Consider the following 23,513-nt stretch of genomic DNA (forward strand, 5'->3'; position numbering starts at 1 on the left):
TCTCCAATCATTGGCTGCGCTGTTTAACCAAGAAGGAGAATGAGAAAGATATTCAGTCCAACCATTGGATGGAACCTCATCACCAGTCTTTGCAATAAAACACCAAAACCAGCCTTTTCTTTTAAGAGACAGGGTCTTGCTGTGTTGCCCAGGTTGCACTGCAGCAGTATGACCACGGCTCACTGCAGCCTTGATCTCCGGGGTTCAGGTGATCCTCCCACCTCAGCCTCCCGAGTAACCATGACTACAGGCATGAGCCACCACACCTGGCTAATTTTTTATTTTTTGTAGAGATGGGGTCTTGCTATGTTGCCCAAGCTAGTCTCAAACTCCTGGGTACACACAATCCTCCTGCTTCGGCCTCCCAACTAGCTAGGATTACAGGCGCGAGCTGCTGTGCTGGCCCAAACCAACTAATTGATGATGTTTTCATTACAAAGGGAATTTCCAAAAATTTGCGAAGCCTGTGTAGGTTTTTTGTTGCTGTTGTTGTTGCTATTGTTCTTTTCAATTCCTAGAAACTTCAACACAACTAAGAAGCCTGCGGTTACCAACTTAAGATCTCTACCAAGTAAAAATCCCAATTAGAACAAAGGTGACTTTGAACTGTTATCGGCAGGTTAATCAATGAAATGAGTTTGGGATCTCAGGCTAACTACCTTCATTTTCCCTAATTACTTCCAAAAAAAATAGCCTTTCTCCCTGACATGGAGTGTGGGCATCTGCAGGTCTCAACAGGAATGAAACCAAAATAGAAAATCACTTTGTCTCGCATCACTCGAGAGAAAGAACCACTTTAACAGCAAGAGTCTTGATACAGCTGTTTCTCCATCACTTCCTTCGAGTTAAGCAACGGACCTGAACTTTTCGTCAATCGTGATCTTCTCAAAACTAAGTCTCAAGTTCTTCAGAAACATTAATCACCAAAACACAAGCTGGAGACAATAAAAATCCCTCGAACAAATGGGTATATGTATCTACCTAGTGGCTGCCAGATAACCCATCAACACACCCAGTATTAGGGAAGGCAAGAACTAGTTAACTCATGCTTTTACGCAAAAGGATAAATTCTTAACCTTTCAAAACCCTCAACCTGGATGCATTTCAAAAATTAGCATTTGAAATTGCAACTTTCTTTCTGGAGAAAATGTGTTGCACCGAGGGGCATATGTAACAGCATTATTTCCTGGCAGCCAGGCTTGTAATGACATCACAGGACTGTTCCACTTGGAAACATCTAGTGCTGGTACCATGTGAGGTCATCAGCTAGTCAGCTGCTAAAATATGACCAGCAAATGCCCTGCACATCTGTGATGAAGAAATCAACTTAAAATAGATATAGATAGATAGAAAGATAGATAGATAGAAAGATAGATAGATAGAGAGAGAGAGAGAGAGATTTTTTTTTTTTTTTTTTTTTTTTTTTTTTTTTTTTTTTTGAGACAGAGTCTTGCTTTGTCACACAGGCTGGAGTGTGGTGGCACGATTTCAGCTCACTGCAACCTCCGCCTCCCGGGTCCAAGCGATTCTCCTGCCTCAGTTTCCCGAGTAGCTGGGACTACAGGCGCCCACCACCAAGCTCGGCTAATTTTTATATTTTTGGTAGAGACAGGGTTTCACCATATTGGCCAGGCTGGTCTCGAACTCCTGACCTTGTGATCTGCCCACCTTGGCCTTCCAAAGTGCTGGGATTACATCAGTGAGCCACTGCGCCCGATCTTTCATTCTTGATTGTTATTTTTGCCATTGTATTTGGTGCCCAAGCTTTTTGTACTTTGTACAGAATCTAAAAGGAACTCTAGCAGGCAGCTGAGCTTGCCTTCTTATATTAACCACCAAAATTAGATCAATAATCTAGCATATCAGCAGAAGAAATGACCTGCAATATATTTTTCCAACTGGAAGATACAGAACTAAATTTTCAATGTCTCAATCCAAAAGGAGAAAAAAAAAAAACTGAAAAAAGCCCAAAAATGTCACCATCAACACCGGGTCACTGGAGCATCATTTGTCAAAGTTCCTAAAGAAGAACATTCAAACACACCCCAGTGGCATTTCCAGACAATGAGAAGGCACCAAAGAAATCAATCTGGACACATGAGTGTTTTCCAGGTGGCTGAAAATGCAAAGAATTTGGTGCTTCTGCAATTTTCCCTATTAATCGGGTCAGGCATTTGACACTTGAGGTGGCAAAAAATTGTTTTAATGGCAACGTCCCCTTTCCTGCCTTGCCAATTACCCAGGCCATGGCATTCCTCTGTCCACACAGGCCACAGCTGCTTAATCTCAGCCGCCCCAGGCTGCACCTGTGAATCAGACCAGCCTAATCACACTAACAGATGGCAGAGGCCAAGTAGCCAGCTAAGAACTGCTATCACTTTAAATAGCATCTAATGTTTCACAGACACCAAACAGAGGCACCTCCTCACAGCAGTATCTCCCTGGTACAGCTAACACTAGCCCTTAATCACTGCAGAGCATCCATTTCGGGGGCAGAGTTGGTGTCATTTGAGAGCTAATTACAAAAGAACCCTGCTTGCAAGGTGAAGGCATGGCAAGTACACTGTTGGTTGGCATTCATCACATGGGCGCTCTACCCCCTGGTCCTTCTGCATGGGCACTGGGCAGCTAGGAACAGTGTTCATAAGGCAAAGCATAAGGGCCACAGCATATAATCCTTCTGAACCACTCAGCCTGCCTGTCACGTAATCCATACCTTGCTGTTGCATTTTATTGCTTCACATGGTTTCACGGTAACCTGCTATCAGGCAGGTACCTGACCACCAGGACAACACAGTTCCCCAGGCATCCAAAAACCACCCTGACAGAATCTGATGTCTCAATCCACAGCGAGAACACCCACATACAGTAAAACTTGAGAGCTGTAAACACCTGTACAAGCATTCTCACTCCACCCACATCGTGACCCTAGGATGCTCTCATACAACAGGCCTACGACTGAAACGCAGCTCTGCTTTTGCTTGCTGAGCCACAACTTTCTAATCAATAAAGCAAGAATAAATACTCTCTCCACCTGATCGGGTTATCAGTGGCACGGATGGAACCAGCAACCAGCTCAGAGCCTGTCTAGGGCGGGCCTTCAGCATCTTTGCCTCCAGCTTCATGCCAGAGCCACTGGCCAAAAGAAGTGAGTGACGTGCTCCACTGTATCAGTGCTTTTTGTTAAATAATAATGATAACCTCTTTAGAAGGCTGGTACAAATCACAGAAGATACTTCCACTCACCTTATTATCCACTGTTTTACGAACAAGACCGCTAACGGTAAGCTCCCATTCAGGGCAGACCTCCATGTGCAAATTCTAAGCCAGTGGTTCTCGCATTTCAGTGTGAAGCAGAATCACCCCCAGAGTTTCTAAGGCAGTGGGACTGAGGAGGAACCTGAGAATCTGCATTTCGAGGGAGTTCTCAGGTGATGCTGATGCTGCTGCTCCAGGAACTTCACTTTGAGAACCACTGCCCTAAGCTTCCTCTTGACAAAAAGTAAAAACTGCATCAACCAAAATATTTCCCTTTTGCCCAAGCTGCTAGGATATTCAGGGACAAATCTAAATCTTCACTTAAGTAACTCATTTATCCGAGGTACCTACCAATATCTGTTTTATCTTTTTCCTTTAAAAAGCTAAAAGACAGGCCGGGCGCAGGGGCTCACACCTGTAATCCCAGCACTTTGGGAGGCCGAGGCGGGCAGATCACCTGAGGCTGGGAGTTCCAGACCAGCCTGACCAACATGGAGAAACCCCATCTCCACTAAAAATACAAAATTAGCGGGGTGTGGTAGCATGTACCTGTAATCCCAGCTACTCGGGAGGCTGAAGCAGGAGAATTGCTTGAACCCAGGAGGCAGGGACTGTGGTGAGCTGAGATCGCACCATTGCACTCCAGCCTGGGCAATAAGAGCAAAACTCCCATCTCAAAAAAAAAAAAAAAAAAAGTATTTTCAACAAATAGTGCCAGAACCACCACAGGCTAAAAAGTGAATCCATACACACACCTAACATCCTTCACAAAAATTAACTTAAAATAGATTACACACATAAATACAAAATACAAAACTATAATAATCCTAGGAGGTAACATAGGAGAAAATCTGGATGATTTTGGGTTGGATGATGACATTTTAGATACAATACCAAAGGCACCATCCATAACAGAAAAAACTGGACTACATGAAACTTAAAAATTTCTGCTCTGCAAGAGACACTGTCAAGAGAATGAAAAGGCAAGCCACAGGTTGGGGGAGAAACTATTTGCAAAAGAGATGTAATAAAGGACTGTTATCCAAGATATACAAAGAACTCTTATAACTCGACAGTAAGAAAACAAACAACCTAATTAAAAAATGGGCCAACGGCCTTAACAGACCTCTCACCAAAGAAGATATATGGATGGCAATTAATCATATTAAAAGACGCTTTGCATCATCTGTCATCAGAGAAATTTAAATTAAAACAACAAAATACCATTACACACCTATCAGAATGGCCAAAATCCAGAACACTGGGCACATCGAATGATGTGGAGCAACAGGAACTCTCATTCCTTGCTGGTGGGAATGCAAAACGGTGCAGCCACTTTGGAAGGCAGCTTGGTGGTTTCCTACAAATCTAAACACGCTCTTCCCACATAATCCAGCAATCACACTCCTTAACATTTACCCAAAGTAACTGAAAACTATGTCCACACAAAAACCTGCACAAAGACGTCTATAGCAGCTTCATTTGCAACTGTCAAAACTTGGAAGCAACAGATTTTTTTTTTTTTTTTTTTTTGAGATGGAGTCTCACTCTGTCACTCAGGCGGGAATGCAGCGGCATGATCTCGACTCACTGCAACCTCCGCCTCCTGGGTTCAAGTGATTCTCATGCCTCAGCCTCCTGAGTAGCTGGGATTACAGGCGTGAGCCACTACACCTGGCTAACTTATGTATTTTTAGCAGAGACAGGGATTTCGCCATGTTGGCCAGGCTGGTCTTGAACTCTTGTTCTCAAGTGATCCACCTGCTCAGCCTCACAAAGTGCTGGGATGATAGGCATGAGCAACAGTGCCCGGCTGAGATATCCTTTAGTAGGTAAATGGATAAACTTTGATACTTACAAACAATGGAATACTCAGTGCTACAAACAAATGACCCATCAAGCCATGAAAAAACATGAGGGAAACTTAAATGCATCTTACTAAGTCAAAGAAGTCAATCTGTAAAGGCTACACACTGTGTGATTACACACCCTAAAGTCAACTACAGACTTTGGGTGATAATGATGGCAGTGCAGGTTCATCAACCAGAACAGATGTACCATTCTGGTGGGGATGTTGATAACAGGACAGGCTATGCATGTGTTGGAGAAGATTATACGGGAAATCTTTGTTCCTTCCTCATTATTTTGCTGTGAACCTAAAAGTGCTCTAAAAAATAAAGTATTGCTAGGTGCAGTGGCTCACACCTGTAATCCCAGCACTTCAGGAGGCCAAGGTGGGTGGATCACTTGAGGTCAGGAGTTCAAGAGCAGCCTGGCCAACATGGCAGAACTCTGTCTCTACTAAAAATACATAAATTAGGCCAGGCACGGTGGCTCACGTCTGTAATCCCAGCACTTTTGGAGGCCAAGGCAGGTGAATCACGAGGTCAAGAGTTCAAGACCAGCCTGACCAACATGGGGAAACTCCATCTCTACTAAAAATACAAAAATTAGCCAGGTGTGGTGGCAGGCCCCTGTAGTCCTAGTTATTCAGGAGGCTAAGGCAGGAGAATTGCTTGAACCCAGGAGATGGAGGTTGCAGCGAGCTGAGATCACGCCACTGCACTCCAGCCTGGGTCACAGAGCAAGATGGCGTCTCGGGGAAAAAAAAAATACATAAACTAGCCGGGTGTGGTATATATTACTTAGGCCTTGTTTAAATGTACTAAATTGACTAAAATCCTTTTAAGAAAAATGTAGAATGTACCATGTAAGCAGAGAACCCCAATACCCTATGTTCAAACACTTTGGGAACATTCCAGCCAAGTCATTGGAAAATGCTAGTAATGCTATATTCTATTGTCTTTACTGAATAAACATTTGCAAGCACTGACTCTTCTGAGCACTATACAACTAGGAACTCATGTAATCCTCATAACAATCCCAGAAGGTATTATTATTATTATTATTATTATTATTATTACTCCCCACTTTACAGTTAAAGAAACTAAGGCACAGAAGTGAAATGAGCAACTCAGAAGTTGTGGAGAAAGATTCAAATCCAGGTTGCCCAGCTCCAGGAGGCTATGCCGTGTTCTTCCTCGCAAGTACATGGCCTCTCTCGTGTTAGCGCTCGGTGTTCACGGCCCTCATTAAGCAAACCACCTTTGGGTCCCTTTTCAATTGTGGTCTGCAAAGTAAGGCACACGCCCTTCATTTCCACTCAGCATGAGGTGTGTGTTGTAGGAGGCCGGGGTTTCTCGTCCTAGGGACAACTGACATCTTGGACCAGATAATTCTTTGTTATGGGGCTGTGCTCTGCATCCCTGGCCCCTCCCCAACTAAAGGCCACCAGCACCCTCACCCTCTGTTGTGACACCCAAATATTGCCCATTGTGCCGGGACAGCCAAAATAGGCCATCGCCCCAGTCACGCACCACTGGATTCAACCAAGCACGATCAATGATTGCAGGGAAAACCAAGATGTTACGTGGTTCTACTATTTTTATGTCTCTGAATAGGGAGAAGCCAAAGGGAAAAGGAAAAATCAAGGAAAGAGAAGTAGTAACTGCTTTGAAAAACGAATGACCAGTGACACGAGAAGAAAGGACAAAAATAGAGAAGGTGTGCAGCAACGGTGGTTTATTCTCAGGTTTGAAAGTCAGGAAAGTAGACACAGCGGGGAAAGGCAAGGGCCGCGGGACACAGCATGGCACGGAAGAGTCGACAAGAAGACAGGTGACAGGCAGGACTTCCCTCCACGCTCCTCTCTCGGGGACCATCGGAGCCGGGCGGTTACTTACTCTTGTTACCGTTCTCACTGACAAAATCTTCCGCACCATCGGTGTCATCCTCATCATCCCCGGATGAGATGGCATCTGCATGCAAAAGAACATATTCCATGGATGTGTTTTTTTGCAAAGCAAAAAGGTTGCAATTATCTACAACTGAGACCTTCTCCATAGCAAAGTCAACAAGCCAGGAACCCTCGCAAAGAGCCTGGGATTGTGTTTAGTTAAGATAGTTTTAATGGCTTAAATTTTCCCTCCATGATGACAGTTGGTCTATGTTATGATTCTCAATGTTTTCTGTTTTCACGCTGTTTAAACAGGTTATAAAATTGGATATACGAGAACTGGATTTCAAGCTTCAAACAGTATTCAAGCCCCTGACAAATTTACCAATTGTGTAGTACCCAAAGACTCTTTTTCCAACACTAACCTTTCAGTATGCGGGTCCCCTTCAAGAAAGAAATTGATCCCTGACAAAACTTAGTACCTGTGTGGCCCTTCTCATCGTCAACTAACATTCTGAAAGCAGAACTTTAAACTCAGCCACAAAGGGGGCCTGTTCTGTCCTGCTCACTGCACAGAATGAAATCAAGGAGAGAAACTCAAACTTTAATAAACGAATCAGAAATCTTGAGTATCCAAATTTCAGTCCTATATTCTAAATGCCAAAGATGTCAGTGGTACCAAAAAAAGAAAGAAAAAAGCATGTATTTCCTTAAATAAAACCATACTATCTTAAGAAAAATGTTACTTTGTGCACAAGAGTTCTGTCATTCTTAATGATTGGCCTTTCTGGTGCACCAGGTCCCAACGAAGAATTTCAAAAACTATGAAGCTGTGTGCCTGGCATCCAATTAGAGATCTCGCTACCTTTGCACTTGGCCAAAAAAATGTAAATCACATAATGGCTACGGAGAAGAGAGAGCGTAGTGCTCACGGGCCAACTCACCTGTGACATTCACCATGAAGTACCAAGTTTCACTGTCTACAGTCCTAGTGGCAGTACAAGCATAGAGGCCGGAGTCTCTAGGCGTGGCGCCCTTTATCTGCAAGTACTCCCCAATAAGCACTGTCCTATTGTTGGGCCCCAAGTGCACCCCATCCTTAGTCCAACTGATCACGGCGGCATCTTTCAACAGGCAGCGCACCTCTAGCGACTCCCCTGGTGCAGCCACGTACACTTCTGGTTGAGAGATTTGGTATTTGGTTGGTGGCTCTGCAGAAAGGTGGGAGAGAGAAGATGGAGACAGATGGGAAGGAGGGAGAGGAGAGAACGTCCAACAAAGGTCAGTGGAGGCTGCTTTTTCCCAGGAGAAGCTGTTCTTGCTTTGCAAATGGCCCCAGCAGGCATCCACCTCTCCCCAAGCCCCAGGAAGTCAGGAAGTATCTGGAACAGCAACCAGAGGTATGATACCCCCAGCAAATCTGTCCTGACTTAGTTTCCACATCCTACAGGGCTTTAGAAACAAACCAAACCATAGCATGGAAGGATATTCCACAAGAAAATGTTTAAATTGATTGCCAAAGTGTGCTTGCAACGTAATACCTGCAAAAATCTGTCATTGTGGTATGTTTTATTTGTAAGAATGCCAAGTTTTTCACATTTGTACGTTAAACGTGACTGTGCATCACACACACATACACTCTTCATTACTTGTGCTAGACTTGGTACGTTGCCCTAAGGCCAAGCTTCTTAAAATGAAATGTCTCATACTCAAGGAAAACTAAGGGATCCCCTACAAGATTTTTTGCCACCCAGAATTTTCATGAGCTCTCAGGTTCAGATCAGTACTTTGCAGGGTTTAGAGACCTAACTAATTCTGTGCTGGGTGAGCTGAGACCTGCTGTTTTCCTCAAAATGATAAAAGCCTGGAGGCCTTAACACCAAAAACAAAAAGAGCAAAATACCCAGACAGCTGCAAGGCGGTCTCCACTGCACTTCCAGGGGTCCTGAAATGAAGCCGCTGGGTGCTGTGTGCCCCCCACTGCCCACGACAAAGTTTCGTCCCACCCTGCTCACCAACTCCCGCCACACACGTCCCAGGCTTCTCCTGTAGGGACAGTCCTTCCTCCCTCTCTTCCCCTGTCATCCACCCTCCAAGGCCCAAATCAAGTAGGGCCCTCTGGGCTGGGGGTCACCTTGCATCAGTCACCCTGGGCGGAAGTGCAGTGGCTCCCTCCCCCTCCACCGTACATCTGCCACCGTACATCTGCTCATGCGATGCGTCACATTCTCATGAATGCATCCCATCTCCCCGAGGAGACACCAAGACCCTAACTAAAGGCGTGGGTCTCATGGTTGTCTGTGCTTCCCACCACCAGCCCCATCCTGCTTGGCATACACATGGCCATGTCGAACCAGGTCACAGTCCCCAGATATGCAGCACAGGATGGAACCCACAAGGATCCAACCCACACAACCTCTCCACTGGAGCTGAGGGGAAACCATTGGCGTTTATTAGTAACAGCAGCTGGAGCTGCCGGCTGGAGCGAGGGCCTTTCATCCCTCCAGTGCGAAGTGTGAATGGGACCCAGAGCTCCAGGCCTGGAAAATGCAAAGCTTCCCAGCACTGAGACAGCACCAAATCAGGGCAGGATCAAAGGCAACTGTTCTGCCTCGACACCCCTCCGAAGCACAAACCTCCCACAGGAGACTGAAATCAAGTCAATCTGTGTTTCAGTCCCACTGTGAAAGGGCCACATGCATCAAGGACAAGAAATCCCCTCACCACCACCATCGACAGCACACGGGAGGCCCAGGGCTTCCCAAAGGGGCACCACCAAAGGCATGCAGGCCAAGCCCCAGATGCCAACTAGCACGTGACCACAAAGAATCACAACAAAAGGAGGAAAATAGAAGCTAAAAGTAACATGGACAAACGCACCCCAAAGCAAGCAAGGAAAGCCCCGCTGACAGGCAGGTTATGTTTCTTTTTTTTTTTTTTTTTTTTTTTTTTTGAGACGGAGTCTTGCTCTGCCACCCAGGCTGGAGTGCAGTGGCCGGATCTCAGCTCACTGCAAGCTCCGCCTCCCGGGTTCACGCCATTCTCCTGTCTCAGCCTCCCGAGTAGCTGGGACTACAGGCGCCCGCCTCATCGCCCGGCTAGTTTTTTGTATTTTTTTTTTTTAGTAGAGACGGGGTTTCACCGTATTAGCCAGGATGGTCTCGATCTCCTGACCTCATGATCCGCCCGTCTCAGCCTCCCAAAGTGCTGGGATTACAGGCTTGAGCCACCGCGCCCGGCCAGGCAGGTTATGTTTCTAAATCTGTTTTCTCACTCGACAATTATTTACTGCACACCTACTCCACACCAAGGCTATTCTGGAAGCTCCGCAGCAAGATGACCCTGCACTTGTGGATCGTCCATTATGGTGGGAATGACAGACAACAGATACAAAATCTATAAAAAATACAGTGTTCTTGCTTAAGTGTTAGGAAGAAGGACACAGCAAGATACGGGCACGTGCACACAGCAGTGGCAGGGGAGGGCTGGTCCCTTGGCGGGAGGTGGCAGGTGATGGCCCGCGGGCCAAGCCAGCCACAGCTTGTTTTTGTAAACAAAGCTTTATTGGAACACGGCCATGCCCATACCTTACTGTCTGGCGCTGCTTTTGTGTGTTACAAGGGCAGAGTTCAGTCGTTGCAACAGAGACCCTGTGGTCTGCAAGCCTTATGTTTGCCGTCTTGCCCTTACAAAATGTGTTTCAATCCCTGTTGTATAAGACGATCAGAGAGACTTCTCTCAAGAACAGGCATTTGAGCTGAGAAGTGAAGGACAAAGCAAAGTTTAAAAGATGCTGGGAACTTAGTTTGAAGGCTCTTAGAGCAGGTCTCTCAAGGCTGCTTAAGTCAAAATGCAGCTGAATTGAGTGACTAATAGAAATACTTTAAACTATGGAGACCAAACAGAAAAAAGAAAAGAAGAGAAATATGAGAAGGAGAAGAGGGCAGGGATTCAGTCTGGCCCCAAATCTCAGCCCATCTCCCACTCCCAACATCCTAGAGTCACAGATTCACTCAACATGAGAACTGAAGGGGCCCCAAACACTGTTGGTCCAACCCCTTTGACAGCTGGCTAAGGCAAGGACCAGATGTCCTTTGAGTCCCAGGTCTCCAACAACTCATTGCTGAAACCTCACCCACCATGTTAGAATGAATTTACATTGGATTAGTCTGGGTCATAAAATGATCAATGTCTATTATGACAATGTCACATGATAAGCAAGTCACCAGGAATGTTATGGAATGTACTTTCCTCTCAGCCAGAACTGGTCACCAGGGCAGCCACTGAGCAGAAGCAACAAAGCTTCCCTCCCTTATAGGGGAGGCACCTGGGATCCACACACCAATCTGCTCCATCCTGACCCTCAGATAAGGTGCAACCATGTCCCTGTGTCACGCAGTGGAATGCTCTAAGACTGCATGGGGGGTGGGGGGGAGATAAGCAAGGTATTTGCAATTGTGATGCAGAAAAAATCTCTCTCCCGGCAAAGGAGGAGTTATGATGTATGATTTCCTGTTTTTAAAGGAAAGTGTTTTCACTGAGAACCCTTTCCTTCACCTAAAATCAGTAAACCCCAAAATCTTGCTGAAACTGAGGGTATCTGAGCTGCTGGACTACCACCTGCTGTTCTAGAAGGAAGCACAGGGGACAGCAAGGACCTATGTCTTATTCGGAGCTGGACACAGGAGATGCCTGGTGAAGGGTGCTGCCCTGGACGAGAAGAGGATGAAGCCCTGAGTTCCCACGCCTCTCTGTTCCTACTTAACCTCTTGGCCTGGCATTCCCCATCTATTGCAGGGTAAGAGTACCCAAATACTGGTTTATTATTGGTAAGATTCCAATGAGCCAACGAAGACGTACCTGGTTATCAACTACAACGTGTTGGGCTAAGGACTGCCACTATCACTGTTATTCTTCAAGGCAGAACATGCTTGTCATAATTTTTTAAGCACCACGGTTTTCAGAGGATAATCACAGAACATTTGGGTCTCTCTCTCTCTTTCTTTGACGGAGTCTTGCTCTGTCGCCCACACTGGAATCCAGTGGTATGATCTCGGCTCGCCACAACCTCCACCTCCCAAGTTCAAGTGATTCTACTGCCTCAGCCTCCCAAGTAGCTGGGATTACAGGCGTGCACCACCACACCCAGCTACTTCTTTGTATTTTTATTAGAGACAGGGTTTACCATATTGGCCATGCTGGTCTCGAACTCCCGACCTTGTGATCCGCCCGCCTTGGCCTCTCAAAGTGCTGGGATTACAGGCGTGAGCCACTGCGCCCAGCCGGAACACTTGGATTGCTATCTCCAGGTACAAAGTGATTTTACAGGAGTCCCATCTCAATGGACAGTTAAGATGACTTGATGTACTAAAACTGCTTTTTATCCCAGTAAAACCAGATCAAAATTGTCATCTAGATATCCAAGTTTCAAGGATAGAAAAATATCACCCCCTAAAATACACCAATGAGATAATGATGTTTATCCATAAAACTCAAGCCATCCTGTCTTCAAAGTCTCAAACCAGTAACTGCTGTCTTCGTAAACTGAGAAAGCAAGGACTCCTCCCTCCACTCCTTCAGTGGTCATTTCACAAAGGGCCCATCTGGGGATCAGCAGTGCCTTTAGTAAACATGCCAGTGATATCCCTGGGTATCCCAGAAGACTCTGCAAGCACATGTTAGGGAGAATGAATGAATAAACACAAAAGAAAGAGAGAAAGAGGTTGGGGAGAAGCAATACAAAGAGGAGGATGTAAGTAAGAAGGGAGGCAGGGATGGGGTGGGGCCATATGCTGGGGAGGGGCCAAATGCCACACTGGTAGCCTCCCAGGCCACCCAGTGGCCCCCAAGCCCAGCCTGCAGGGCTCAGCATACACGGCACATATCAAAGACAACCCCGGCCAGGGGGCCGAGAACACAAGCCCCTAACAGCTGGCTCAGGAAGGAGCTCTGTCCCTGCCTGTGTCCTTGGGTCCAATTGCCGTCCTCAGGACTTGGCTTCTCTTCTGGGTCTGAATGCTGCAGGTGACCTGAGCCACTGCCCACTCCCTGCAAACATGCACTCCCCGAGCCCTCCACGTCCCTCCCCACAGTTGTACTGACCTGGCCCCAGGCTGTGCGGAGCCAGGACAATCAGCGAATCCCCTCTGTGCCTGCACGCGCAAAGGGGCCTCCCTAACTCTGGTCACCCCCCATGCATGGACCACCTCTCCCCGACTCCACCAGGCTGCACAGCCTGCTCTGTGAAAGAGCAAAGAATCCCCCCAGGAAACGTACATAACTCCTTTTATAGTCATGTGAACACTTCCTGGATTTACTTTTTCCCATTGCTGTGGCATACTTTTCACCTTTCCTGTGAGAATCCACCAGGGGTGGATCCACAGCCCAACATCCCCCTCATCTCCTGCCAAAACGCAGTGGGGAGAAGGTTCCAGAAGCTGCTTTGCTACGCACAAATGCTCTTTCAGAGGCTTCCACAGACAGAAAATATGTTTCCATGTATTTTTCACAATATGAATTAAAATTTGAAAAGAAGCAAGCCAGCTTCACAGTAGCGTTGGACATTCTTTGTCACTGTTTCCTAAAATTGGTAAACAAACAAGGCACCAACTCTCCTTCCTGGGACACAGCTCAACACTCATTTCTACTGCCATGGCCACGCTACCGCAGCCCTGCTGCATAAGGCTCAATTGCACCCATGTGAATTTCTCCCAGAAGTTTCAAATACTTGGGAAGTACCAGCAGCATGTTAGCAAGCAGCTTGTTTTTTGAGATGGAGTCTCACTCTCTCACCCAGGCTGGAGTGCAATGGTGTGATCTCGGCTCACTGCAACCTCCGCCTCTTGGGTTCAAGCGATTCTCCTGCCTCAGCCTCTGGAGTAGCTGGGATTATAAGTGCACCCCACCACGCCTGGCTGATCTTTTTTTTTTTTTTTTTTTTTTGTATTTTAGTAGAGACGGGGTTTTACTGTGTTGGCCAGGCTGGTCTCAAACTTCTGAGCTCAGGCAATCCATCCGCCTCGGCCTCCCAAAGTGCTAGGATTACAGGTGCGAGCCATTGCACCTGGCTACAAGCGGCTTCTTTTAAAAAAATTAACCGGCGGCCGGGCGCGGTGGCTCAAGCCTGTAATCCCAGCACTTTGGGAGGCCGAGACGGGCGGATCACGAGGTCAGAAGATCGAGACCATCCTGGCTAACACGGTGAAACCCCGTCTCTACTAAAAAAATACAAAAAACTAGCTGGGCGAGGTGGCGGGCGCCTGTAGTCCCAGCTACTCCGGAGGCTGAGGCAGGAGAATGGTGTAAACTCGGGAGGCGGAGCTTGCAGTGAGCTGAGATCCGGCCACTGCACTCCAGCCCGGGCGACAGAGCAAGACTCCGTCTCAAAAAAAAAAAAAAAAAAATTAACCGGCCAGGCATGCTGGCTCACTCTTGTAATCCCAGCACTTTGGGAGGCCGAGGTGGGCAGATCACCTGAGGTCGGGAGTTCAAGACCAGCCTGGTCAACATGGAGAAACCCCGTCTCTACTAAAAATGCAAAATTAGCCAGGTATGGTGGTGCATGCCTGTAATCCCAGTTACTTGGGAGGCTAAGGCAGAAGAATCGCTTGAACCTGGGAGGCGGAGGTTGCGATGAGGTGAGATCGCGCCATTGCACTCCAGTCTGGGCAACAAGAGCAAAACTCCATCTCAAAAAAAAAAAAAAAAAAAGTTTTGATACTTCAAAAAAGAGAGAGACAGGTACTTGTACAGCTAATCAAAAAATAAATGGCCAGGCACAGTAGGTCATGCCTACAATCCCAGCACTTTGGGAGGTCGAGGTGGGAGAATCACTTGAGGTCAGGAGTTCAAGATCAGCCTAGGGAACATGGTAAGATCCTTTCTCTACAAAAAAATGAAAAAAAAAAAAAAATCTGTAGTCCCAGCTACTCAGGAGGCTGAGGTAGGAGGCTCGTTTGAGCCCCAGAGGCTGCACTGAGCTATGATCACACCACTACATTCCTGCCTAGGTGACACAGCGAGATGAGAACCTGTCTCTAAAAATAAATAAATAAATAGGCCAGGCACGGTGGCTCATGCCTGTAAATTCAGCACTTTGGGAGGCCAAAGCGGGTGGATCACCTGAGGTCAGGAGTTCGAGACCAGCTTGACCAACAAGGTGAAATCCATCTCTATTAAACATAAAAAATTAGCTGGGCGTGGTGGCGTGTGCCTGTAATCCCAGCTATTTGGGAGGCTGAGGCAGGAGAATCGCTCGAACCCGGGAGGTGGAGGTTGCAGTGAGCTGAGACTGTGCCATTGCACTCCAGCCTGGGCGACATGAGTGAAACTCTGTCTCAAACAAACAAATAAATAAATAGTATGAATGACAATAAGCATCGGCACATAGCCTGTGAGTAATTCCTGCCTTGAACTGGCCTCCTTCCTTCCCTAAGAAAACCATCCTGTTATTCCTTGGGAACTCAAAGGACCTCTGACTGGGGCGAGAAAGAAACTGAGGCAGGAGCTGCCTGACTCTCCGAGCCCCTCAGCAGATCATGGTAGAGGTCATGACCTCTCCATGTGACATCAAACAGATTGCCACTAGCAACAAGCTGCATGAATTTCCCGCTCTATAAGTAAACAGAGAGAAAAAAATCCTCACTGTATGTGAGGATAGCCCCAGGAGGGGGAAATCTTGTAAAAGTCAAAAAAGGCTGTGACTTATGTGACTTCACTGCACACATCCAGCTGGACTTCTCACCCATCTCAGCGGGAGGGTTGTCTTGAGACAGTTGAAACAGCGAAAGGGTTTGGAAACGGTAAGCTATTTCAGGTAACACTTGACGTTGCCAAACCAGCGATAGCAGCACTTCAGACTGTCACTTTTTATAATGTTTGCCTATAAACTTTTCCCGTGTGGTTTTTGAAATGGCGCCCAAATGCAAACAGAGAACAGATGGGAAACCTGAGTCTTGCCCCGTCCAATCACTTCATGGAGAACGGATGACAGATTTAAACTGTTACGGAAGAAAAAAGCAGTTTCTACCAACGGCATAGCTCACACTCCATTACTTTTCACACATTAAACCTTTTCCCGGGTTTCCCACGGATGGTGTCTTTTCCAACGTCTAGATCATCCTAGTTCCAAGGATGTGGTGGGGTCACCCTGGAACACATCCCGCTGAGGTTTCTCCCTCCTCCAAAGTCAGAGGTGTCCAATCCCTAAACACATTCCTCCAGGAAGAAGAAGAAAGGGAGAGAGCGAGAAATCCCTGAACAGACTCCTCTGGAAGAGAGAGAAGGAAGAAAGAGAAGGAGAGGGAGGAAAAGGAGAAGAGAGATGGAGAGAAGGAAAAGGAAGGGAGAGAAACGGAGGGAGGGAGAGGAAAAGAGGAAGGGAAGAGGAAGAAAGAGAGGGGATGGGGAGAGGAGAAAGAGGGAGGGGGCAGAGAGAAGAGGCAGGTTAGGAGCACACCACGAGGAGGCATGTCCTGTCAGTGTTGTGGGCTGCAGGAAGAAACCCCTTCTTACCTGGAAGCACAGCTGGGACTCCCACAAGCACTGTAACAGGAGCGCTGGGGGAAGGGTAGTAAAACGGCCTTGGGTTTCTGGTGCCCTCCCACACCTCCTGCCACCTTGTACAGGGTTAATGTCATGACTGTAGGGCTGCCAGTGTCTCTACAGAGGAAACAGAATCCGGCTACAAATGTCACTATGTAGTCACCGCACACAAAGCACATGACAAGTAAGTGGCCGCCACTGTCCTCCCTGTTCCAGTAGCCCCCACCGGCCCTCTTAGTCTGGAAGATGTCCTATAGTGGTCACGCCCTGTCCCAGTAAGAAGTCTTAACTGGTCAATACCCAATTCTCTGTCCATAGGAACAGAGGAGAAATTTCTGCAAGATAGGAATTCTGGAAGAGCCCAGCCCCCTCTTTCCTATGGCACAATCTGGGTCTTGCTGGCATCAGAACTCATCAGCAGAAAGAAATAAAGGAAATGGAGACCAGGCACAGTGGCTCATGTCTGTAATCCCAGCACCTTGGGAGGCCCAAGCAGGCAGATCACTTGAGGTCAGGAGTTCAAGACCAGCCAGGCCAACATGATGAAACCCGGTCTCTACTCAAAACACAAAAATTAGCCAGGCATGGTGCCGTGCCTGTAGTCCCAGCTACTCAGGAAGCTGAGGCAGGAGAATAGCTTGAACCCAGGAGGCGGGGGTTGCAGTGAGCCCAGACCACTGCACTCCAGCCTGGGTGAGAGAACTAGACTCCATCTCAAAAAAAAAAAAAAAAATTAAAATTAAAATAAAAAAATAAAGGCAATGCAGTCCCACCAATGAAGTCAGAACCAATCACCTTTGCATGTCCTGCCATGAGGGCCGTGCACACAGCAACAAAGACAGCCTGCTGCAGCCCAGACATCCTCAAAGCCTCCCCTCTACATGAACTGACTTGCAAGAAGACCAAATTCCTCACATCAAACAGAGACCTTATAAGGCATAGGTACTACGTGCTCTTTAAGGGGGCAAGGAAGGGACAAATGCCCCACACAATAGAAAGATGAACGTTCTCTACCTCGAGAAATACTGCCAACATCAAAATGGAGAACAAAAAGAAGCCAAAGCAACAAATAACAGATAAGCAGGCAGGCTGAAAGGGTGCAGTCCTCTCTTTCTAACCAGTTGTCAGGTGTCTCGCAGACACGAGTCGGGATTCTCCCTGGTCGCTAACAACAGCTAACAGCCGCCTCTGCAGCAGTAGCTGGATTTCTCCAGAAACTCCAGACTGGCTCACATTCCTGGTGATCAGATGGGATCACGGCTAATGTTTCCAATATGGTAACCATTAAAAATTATATATTTAGGCACACCCCTCACATCCTTTAAGTCTGCCTTTGAGAAACATGCTGGATGGCTCTTCACGTTTGAAAGAAATTATGTTGTTGCCCATGAGAAAATAAAAATGCACACAGAGTAAAGAGTCTGAGAATGTACTCCCTGAAGAGTGAGTCACCCGTGTCTCCCAATGTCCCCAAAGCGGAAGTCCGCACTCCCTGTTTTGTCAGTATCCCTCTCGTTTTTCATCTGATGTTTTCAGCTGTTCATGATAGTGTTCTCCAAAAAGAGATGCACCAAGGGAAGGTTTTCTCCCTGGTCCCAATACGTGTATTAAACTCATATTTCATGAGTGAAAAATTTCCAACGGACCACTAAGACGCAGGCATTGAATCAGTACTGTGTGCATAAACTCCCAGATATGGGCGGCTTTGCTTGTGCAAGAACTTCAAAACTGAGTCCTGGCCGAGCGTGGTGGCTCACATCTGTAATCCCAGCACTTTGGCAGGCCCCGGTGGGTGGATCACCTGAGGTCAGGAGTTCAAGACCAGACTGGCCAACATGGTGAAACCCCATCTCTACTAAAAATACAAAAATTAGCCAGGCATGGTGGCAGGCGCCTGTAATCCCAGCTACTCAGGAGAATCACTTGAACCTGGGAGGTGGAGGTTGCAGTGAGCTGAGATCGCGCCACTGCACTCCAGCCTGGGTGACAGAGCGAGACTTCGTCTCAAAAAAAATAAAAATAAAAATAATTTTAAAAAATAAAAGGTCAGGTGCGGTGGCTCATGCCTGTAATCCCAGCACTTTGGGAGGCCAAGGAGGGTGGATTACCTGAGGTCAGGAGTTCGAGACCAGCCTGACCAACATGGAGAAACCCCGTCTCTACTAAAAATACAAAATTAGCCAGGTGTGGTGGCAGGTGCCTGTAATCCCAGCTACTTAGGAGGCTGAGGCAGGAGAACCACTTGAACCTGGGAGGCAGAGGTTGCAGTGAGCCGAGATCACGCCATTGCACTCCAACCTGGGCAATAAGAGCAAAACACCGTCTCAAAAAATAAATAAATAAATAATAAATTGACTCTTTTGTTCAGAAAGCATTTCCCAAAATGACCAGCCATTAGATCATATAGCACACAGGAAATAGATACTTGTGCTACAAGTTATGTTGAAGCCCTGCGTGTCCCAGCTTGGATGTACCATGAGGAGTCTGTGTGCCTGGCTGCCTGGCCAGCTCAGCCTGAGCCTCCTACCTTCTGAAAATACACTTGCTAGACACAGCAGAGAAAGCTGGGACATCTTCAGCCCTTCAGGGCTTCCTGGAGCACACTGTTCTAGGGAAAACCCTTTCATCAAAAGGCATGTGGGGGGCTCACAAGGAGGTGAAGGAGTGAATAGGATGTGCCTGGCCTTTGATGACACAATCTTAGGGTGAAGAGTGGCCCTACAGAGATGTCACTCTGTAAAATGAATGCATTGTGATCTCCAGTCCTGAAACTGAACCCTCTGGTCCTAAAACGCTTCCATCCCCTGAGTCCTAATGACAGTGCTCAGGCAGAGGCAGCTCTCTTCATCTTACAAAGTAGTAAAGCACCTGTCTTAACAGACAGCTATACCCCAAGCTTCTCATGGTCCCTTAGCATTAAGGCTATGGCCTCATTTTTGTCCCTTCTCTGGTGACTCTTCAGAAAAGGTTGGGGGTGTTAAAGGTACAGACCAAGGCCGGGCATGGTGGCTCATGCCTGTAATCCCAGAACTTTGGGAAGCCGAGGCAGGTGGATCATTTGAGGTCAGAAGTTCGAGACCAGCCTGGCCAACATGGTTCTGAAACCCCATCTCTACTAAAAAATACAAAAATTATCTGGGCACGGTGGCAGGCGCCTATAGTCCCAGCTACTCGGGAGGCTGAGGCTGGAGAATATCACTTGAACCCAGGAGGCAGAAGTCGCAGTGAGCCAAGATCCCGCCAGTGCACTCCAGCCTAGATGACAGAGCAAGACTTCATCTCAAAAAAATAAATAAATAAATAAATAAATAAAATAAAATAAAATAAAATAAAAATATATATATATATATATATATAGAAAGAGAGAGACCAAACAGACCTGTCACTGACACTGAGACTTTGCCATTTACAAATCGTGTGACCTTGAGGCAAGTCCTCAGAGCAGGAAGAATAATAAATGAGATAGGACACAGAAGGCACCCGGTACAATGCCTGGCACTTACACATCCGCCATCAGAAAGACCTTCCGGCTGAAATCCTCACTCCTCCGCTAAGCAGGAAAAAAAGCAAAGCTGCCTAGCCAGGTCTTCTCAGTGTGGAAGGTCAGAAAGTGAGAGAGGAGGGGGCAGGGCTCCTGTTCTATTTCTCAATCCCTAACACAGAGTTGGGGGTTAATTACCTTCAGTTCGCATTCTGCTTCCTGCTGGTGCGTGCACGTGTGCATGTGTTCCTACAGACAGGAACATGTCAAGGCGGTCTTCTCGCCTTTCTAAGAAACTTCTCCTTCCCTACCACCCCTCCTGTATCCACGGATATGCCCAGAATTCCACCTCTGGTTCTTCTGGTCCTTTCCCTGCATTCCAGTCTCCTGGGCACCTGTGGCTTTTCCCACCTCCTCCCCACAGATGCCACTCAAGTCCCTGCTTGTAGGTTCATATTTCCACCTGCCCAGGGGGAGGAAACACATAACCTGGATGTCTGCAGAGGTCGTATCCAAAACAAGCAAGTGACCTTCAACCTCCTCCTCCTCCACCAGCCTCTTCTCTTACACGATGAAGGGAGTCACACCACTGAACTGCCACCCAAGCTCCAAGTCAGCCCTGAAGCCCCTCTTTTCCTCTGGCCCCTCCTCTGATCAGTCCCGACAACCCTTCGCCTATTAAGCCTATCCCTGATAGAAAGCTTAGCTCTGAAAGAAAGTTCGGGCAAAAAACCGCATCCCACAGGCCTCCTCCAGCCCTCCACAAGACCTCTGCAATGCGCCTAACCCATCACCAATGGTGCGCCCCTTGTAGCCACCACAGACCCCCAGAGGAATCTTCTGAAAAGCACATGATCTCTACTTTTTTAAAAAGGCACAGACCACTCCAAAGTCAGAGAGAATAAAACCCAAAGAACATCACATGCATTGAGGCTTGGTTGCTCCAAGCCCCATATCCCCCTCTCTCTGACACTCTGGCTTGCCTGTCCACGTGGGTACTCTTCCCTCTACCTACGAGCCCAGCCTGCTATGCTGCCTGGCAGGCTCCTATTCAGCTCAGTTCCAATAGCTCCTCTGTGAAAATCCCGATTCCCATTAACATACTGCACTGCTCCCCATCTCTTCCTGTTCATCCTCTACCACATGCACAGCCAAAGACAATCTGCGTCCCCAACCCACTCCATCCAAAAGATGTACGGAGAGGGACTGGAGCAGGGATCAACGCAATGTTTCTCAGACTTTACTGTGCATAAAACCATGTGGCCAATTTAAGACAGCTTCCTCACTCCCACTTCCAAAGATTCTGAGTTGGCCAGGCGCTGTGGCTCACACCTGTAATCCCAGCACTTTGGGAGGCCGAGATGAGTGTGTCACTTGAGGCCAGGAGTTAGAGACCAACCTGGCCAACGTGGTGAAACTCTGTCTCTACTAAAAATGCAAAAATTAGCCAGGCCTGGTGGCGGGAGCCTATAATCCCAGCTACTCAGGAGGCTGAGGCAAGAGAATCACTTGAACTTCAGAGGCAGAGGTTGCAGTGAGCCGAGATTGTGCCATTGCACTCCAGCCTAGGAAACAAGAACAAAACTCTGTCTCAAAAGGAAAAAACAAAACAAAACAAAACAAAATATTCTGGGTCAGTAGGCCTGGGGGTGGGGACTGCCATTCTTTATTTCCCACAGGTGAGGCCTGATCCTGCTGGTCCAAGACCCACACTGCAAGAAGTTCAGCTCCTGTGTCCAGGGATGAGAGTTTGAGACCTGCCTCTGCCAGTAGTGAACGTGTGGGCTTGGACAGCCTCACATCGCTGAGCCTCAGAGTCACGCTTTAGAGAAGAGAAAAACATCTCCAGGGCTGCCTGCTGCGGGGCAAGGTCACCGCAAGGACACAATCAAAGGCTGCCTGGGCAGGCCTCTGTATACTTAAAGAGAGGGGCACGTCTGAGAGCGAGCACTCCTCATCCTGGCGGGGGGGGGTTGGCGGGGGGGGTCCCCATCCTGCAACTCAGCCCTGGCCAGGAGGGCACTCCTGGGTTCCTGTTTACTGGGCATAGCTGATACTAACTGGCCGGCAGATTGCTTTTTGCAACCATGTGAGCGCCTCCATTCGCATTCCTCTGACTTCAAAACAGCTTTTCTTTCAAGTAAACAAGTAGGTCTCATCATATACAGGTTACCTAAGTGAGGATTTCTGGAATGTTCCTAAATGAAACTAAACATCTGAAGATTTTGTGAGATTCATCATTATAAACACCCATGTATGATGCCTGTTTAATTTACAAAGAGGCCTGTGGCTTCTTAAAATACCTTCTACTATTCATCCATCCAACACATCTGAGAGTAGCTGATATTTGTGTGTGGGGCACAGGAACACACCACAGAACTCCCTTGAGATGAGAACCCCAGCAGGGCTCAGGAGCCAGATAACTTACCCCAGCCGATGGGGAAGAGTCCCCGCAGCTGTGCCTCAGGCAGTCCACAGAGCTAAGGGCCTGCAGTTACTGCGAGCTGGGGAGCTGGGGCGGCTGGCCTGCATTCCAGAAAGCATACCCTAAAGCCTGACTGCATTCCAGGAGCAGGTTTGCAGGGACAGTCACCTTGCCACACTTACTGCTACCTGTGGCTCCTAGAAGCTGCTGCTGGGACAAGCTCACCTCCCTGATATTGATGTAAACATTCAATAAATGGTGCATACTCCAGCGGATACATTTGCCCTGTATGGGCCCTGAAAGGTCAGATCGATGTCCAAATCCCGTTTGACATTTTCCCCAAGCAGGCCCTCCCACACTAAGCACTTTCTGAATAAAGAAATACTTTTAAAGTGGCCAAGGCTACAAAAGAAAAGGGAAGGTTAAGAGTTATTCAAGAGGGCAAGGCTGCCTCCTGCTTTCTCAACTCGGGGCCTTCTGGGGGTACTGTTCGGCAAGTTGATTTAAAGGGCTGGGCCTTTCTTCGCTCAGCAGGATCTCGGTTCCAACACTCCTTCAGAGGCTGCAGATGTGTCCCCGGCCTGATCCCCTCAGCAGCATCCCAGCCATTTGCAAATGAAGCGGCAGCAGCTGGAGACTGGGAAACAGATGGTCTTCCTCATTTGAATGGGTTTGATCGGGCTGCTTGAGGCTCAGCAAGTTCAGGCCTGGCCAGCATCGAAATCCGTGCGGAGGCCTGAAGGCACAGAGCTGTGGCCCGGGGAGCCGGCAGCAAGCAACCGAATGGGAATGACCTGGTGGAGAGGTTCCCCGTGCTGCCTTCGGGTGGACGGGACACGATCCCAGCTGGTTTTGCACCGCAGGACCCAAGGAAGGCAGGTCGGAGCCACAGGGATCACTTTTCTCCTGTGTTTTGCAGAGGAAAGAAAAACTCTCCCTTGGGGAATCCTGAGCCGGAGGACTGAAACCCACATTAATTGAGGACATTCCACGTTAAGCGCCGGCGCCACCACAGTTAACCTTTCTTCCTTGCTCCAAACCACATATTTGCATAGAGGTAAAAGCTTCAA

The 23,513-nt window shown here is 47.7% G+C and overlaps 1 protein-coding gene across 10 annotated transcripts in view; it reads right to left on the minus strand.

The window, feature by feature from the left end:
* Positions 1-23,513, minus strand: part of FGFR2 (fibroblast growth factor receptor 2) — a 121,459-nt gene that overhangs the window by 79,634 nt on the left and 18,312 nt on the right. For 6 of the 10 annotated variants that reach the window (XM_030941191.1, XM_010380498.2, XM_030941190.1 and 3 more), the window contains exons 3-4: positions 7,939-8,205; positions 7,002-7,076 (exon numbers count right to left, since the gene is read on the minus strand). In XM_030941191.1, the coding sequence (XP_030797051.1) occupies positions 7,002-7,076; positions 7,939-8,205 (342 nt within the window). The remainder of the gene's footprint in view (positions 1-7,001; positions 7,077-7,938; positions 8,206-23,513) is intronic. The other 4 variants (XM_010380504.2, XM_030941195.1, XM_010380502.2 and 1 more) reach the window with 1 other exon arrangement.

This window comes from Rhinopithecus roxellana, chromosome 11, assembly GCF_007565055.1.
Source record: "Rhinopithecus roxellana isolate Shanxi Qingling chromosome 11, ASM756505v1, whole genome shotgun sequence".
NCBI lineage: Eukaryota > Metazoa > Chordata > Mammalia > Primates > Cercopithecidae > Rhinopithecus > Rhinopithecus roxellana.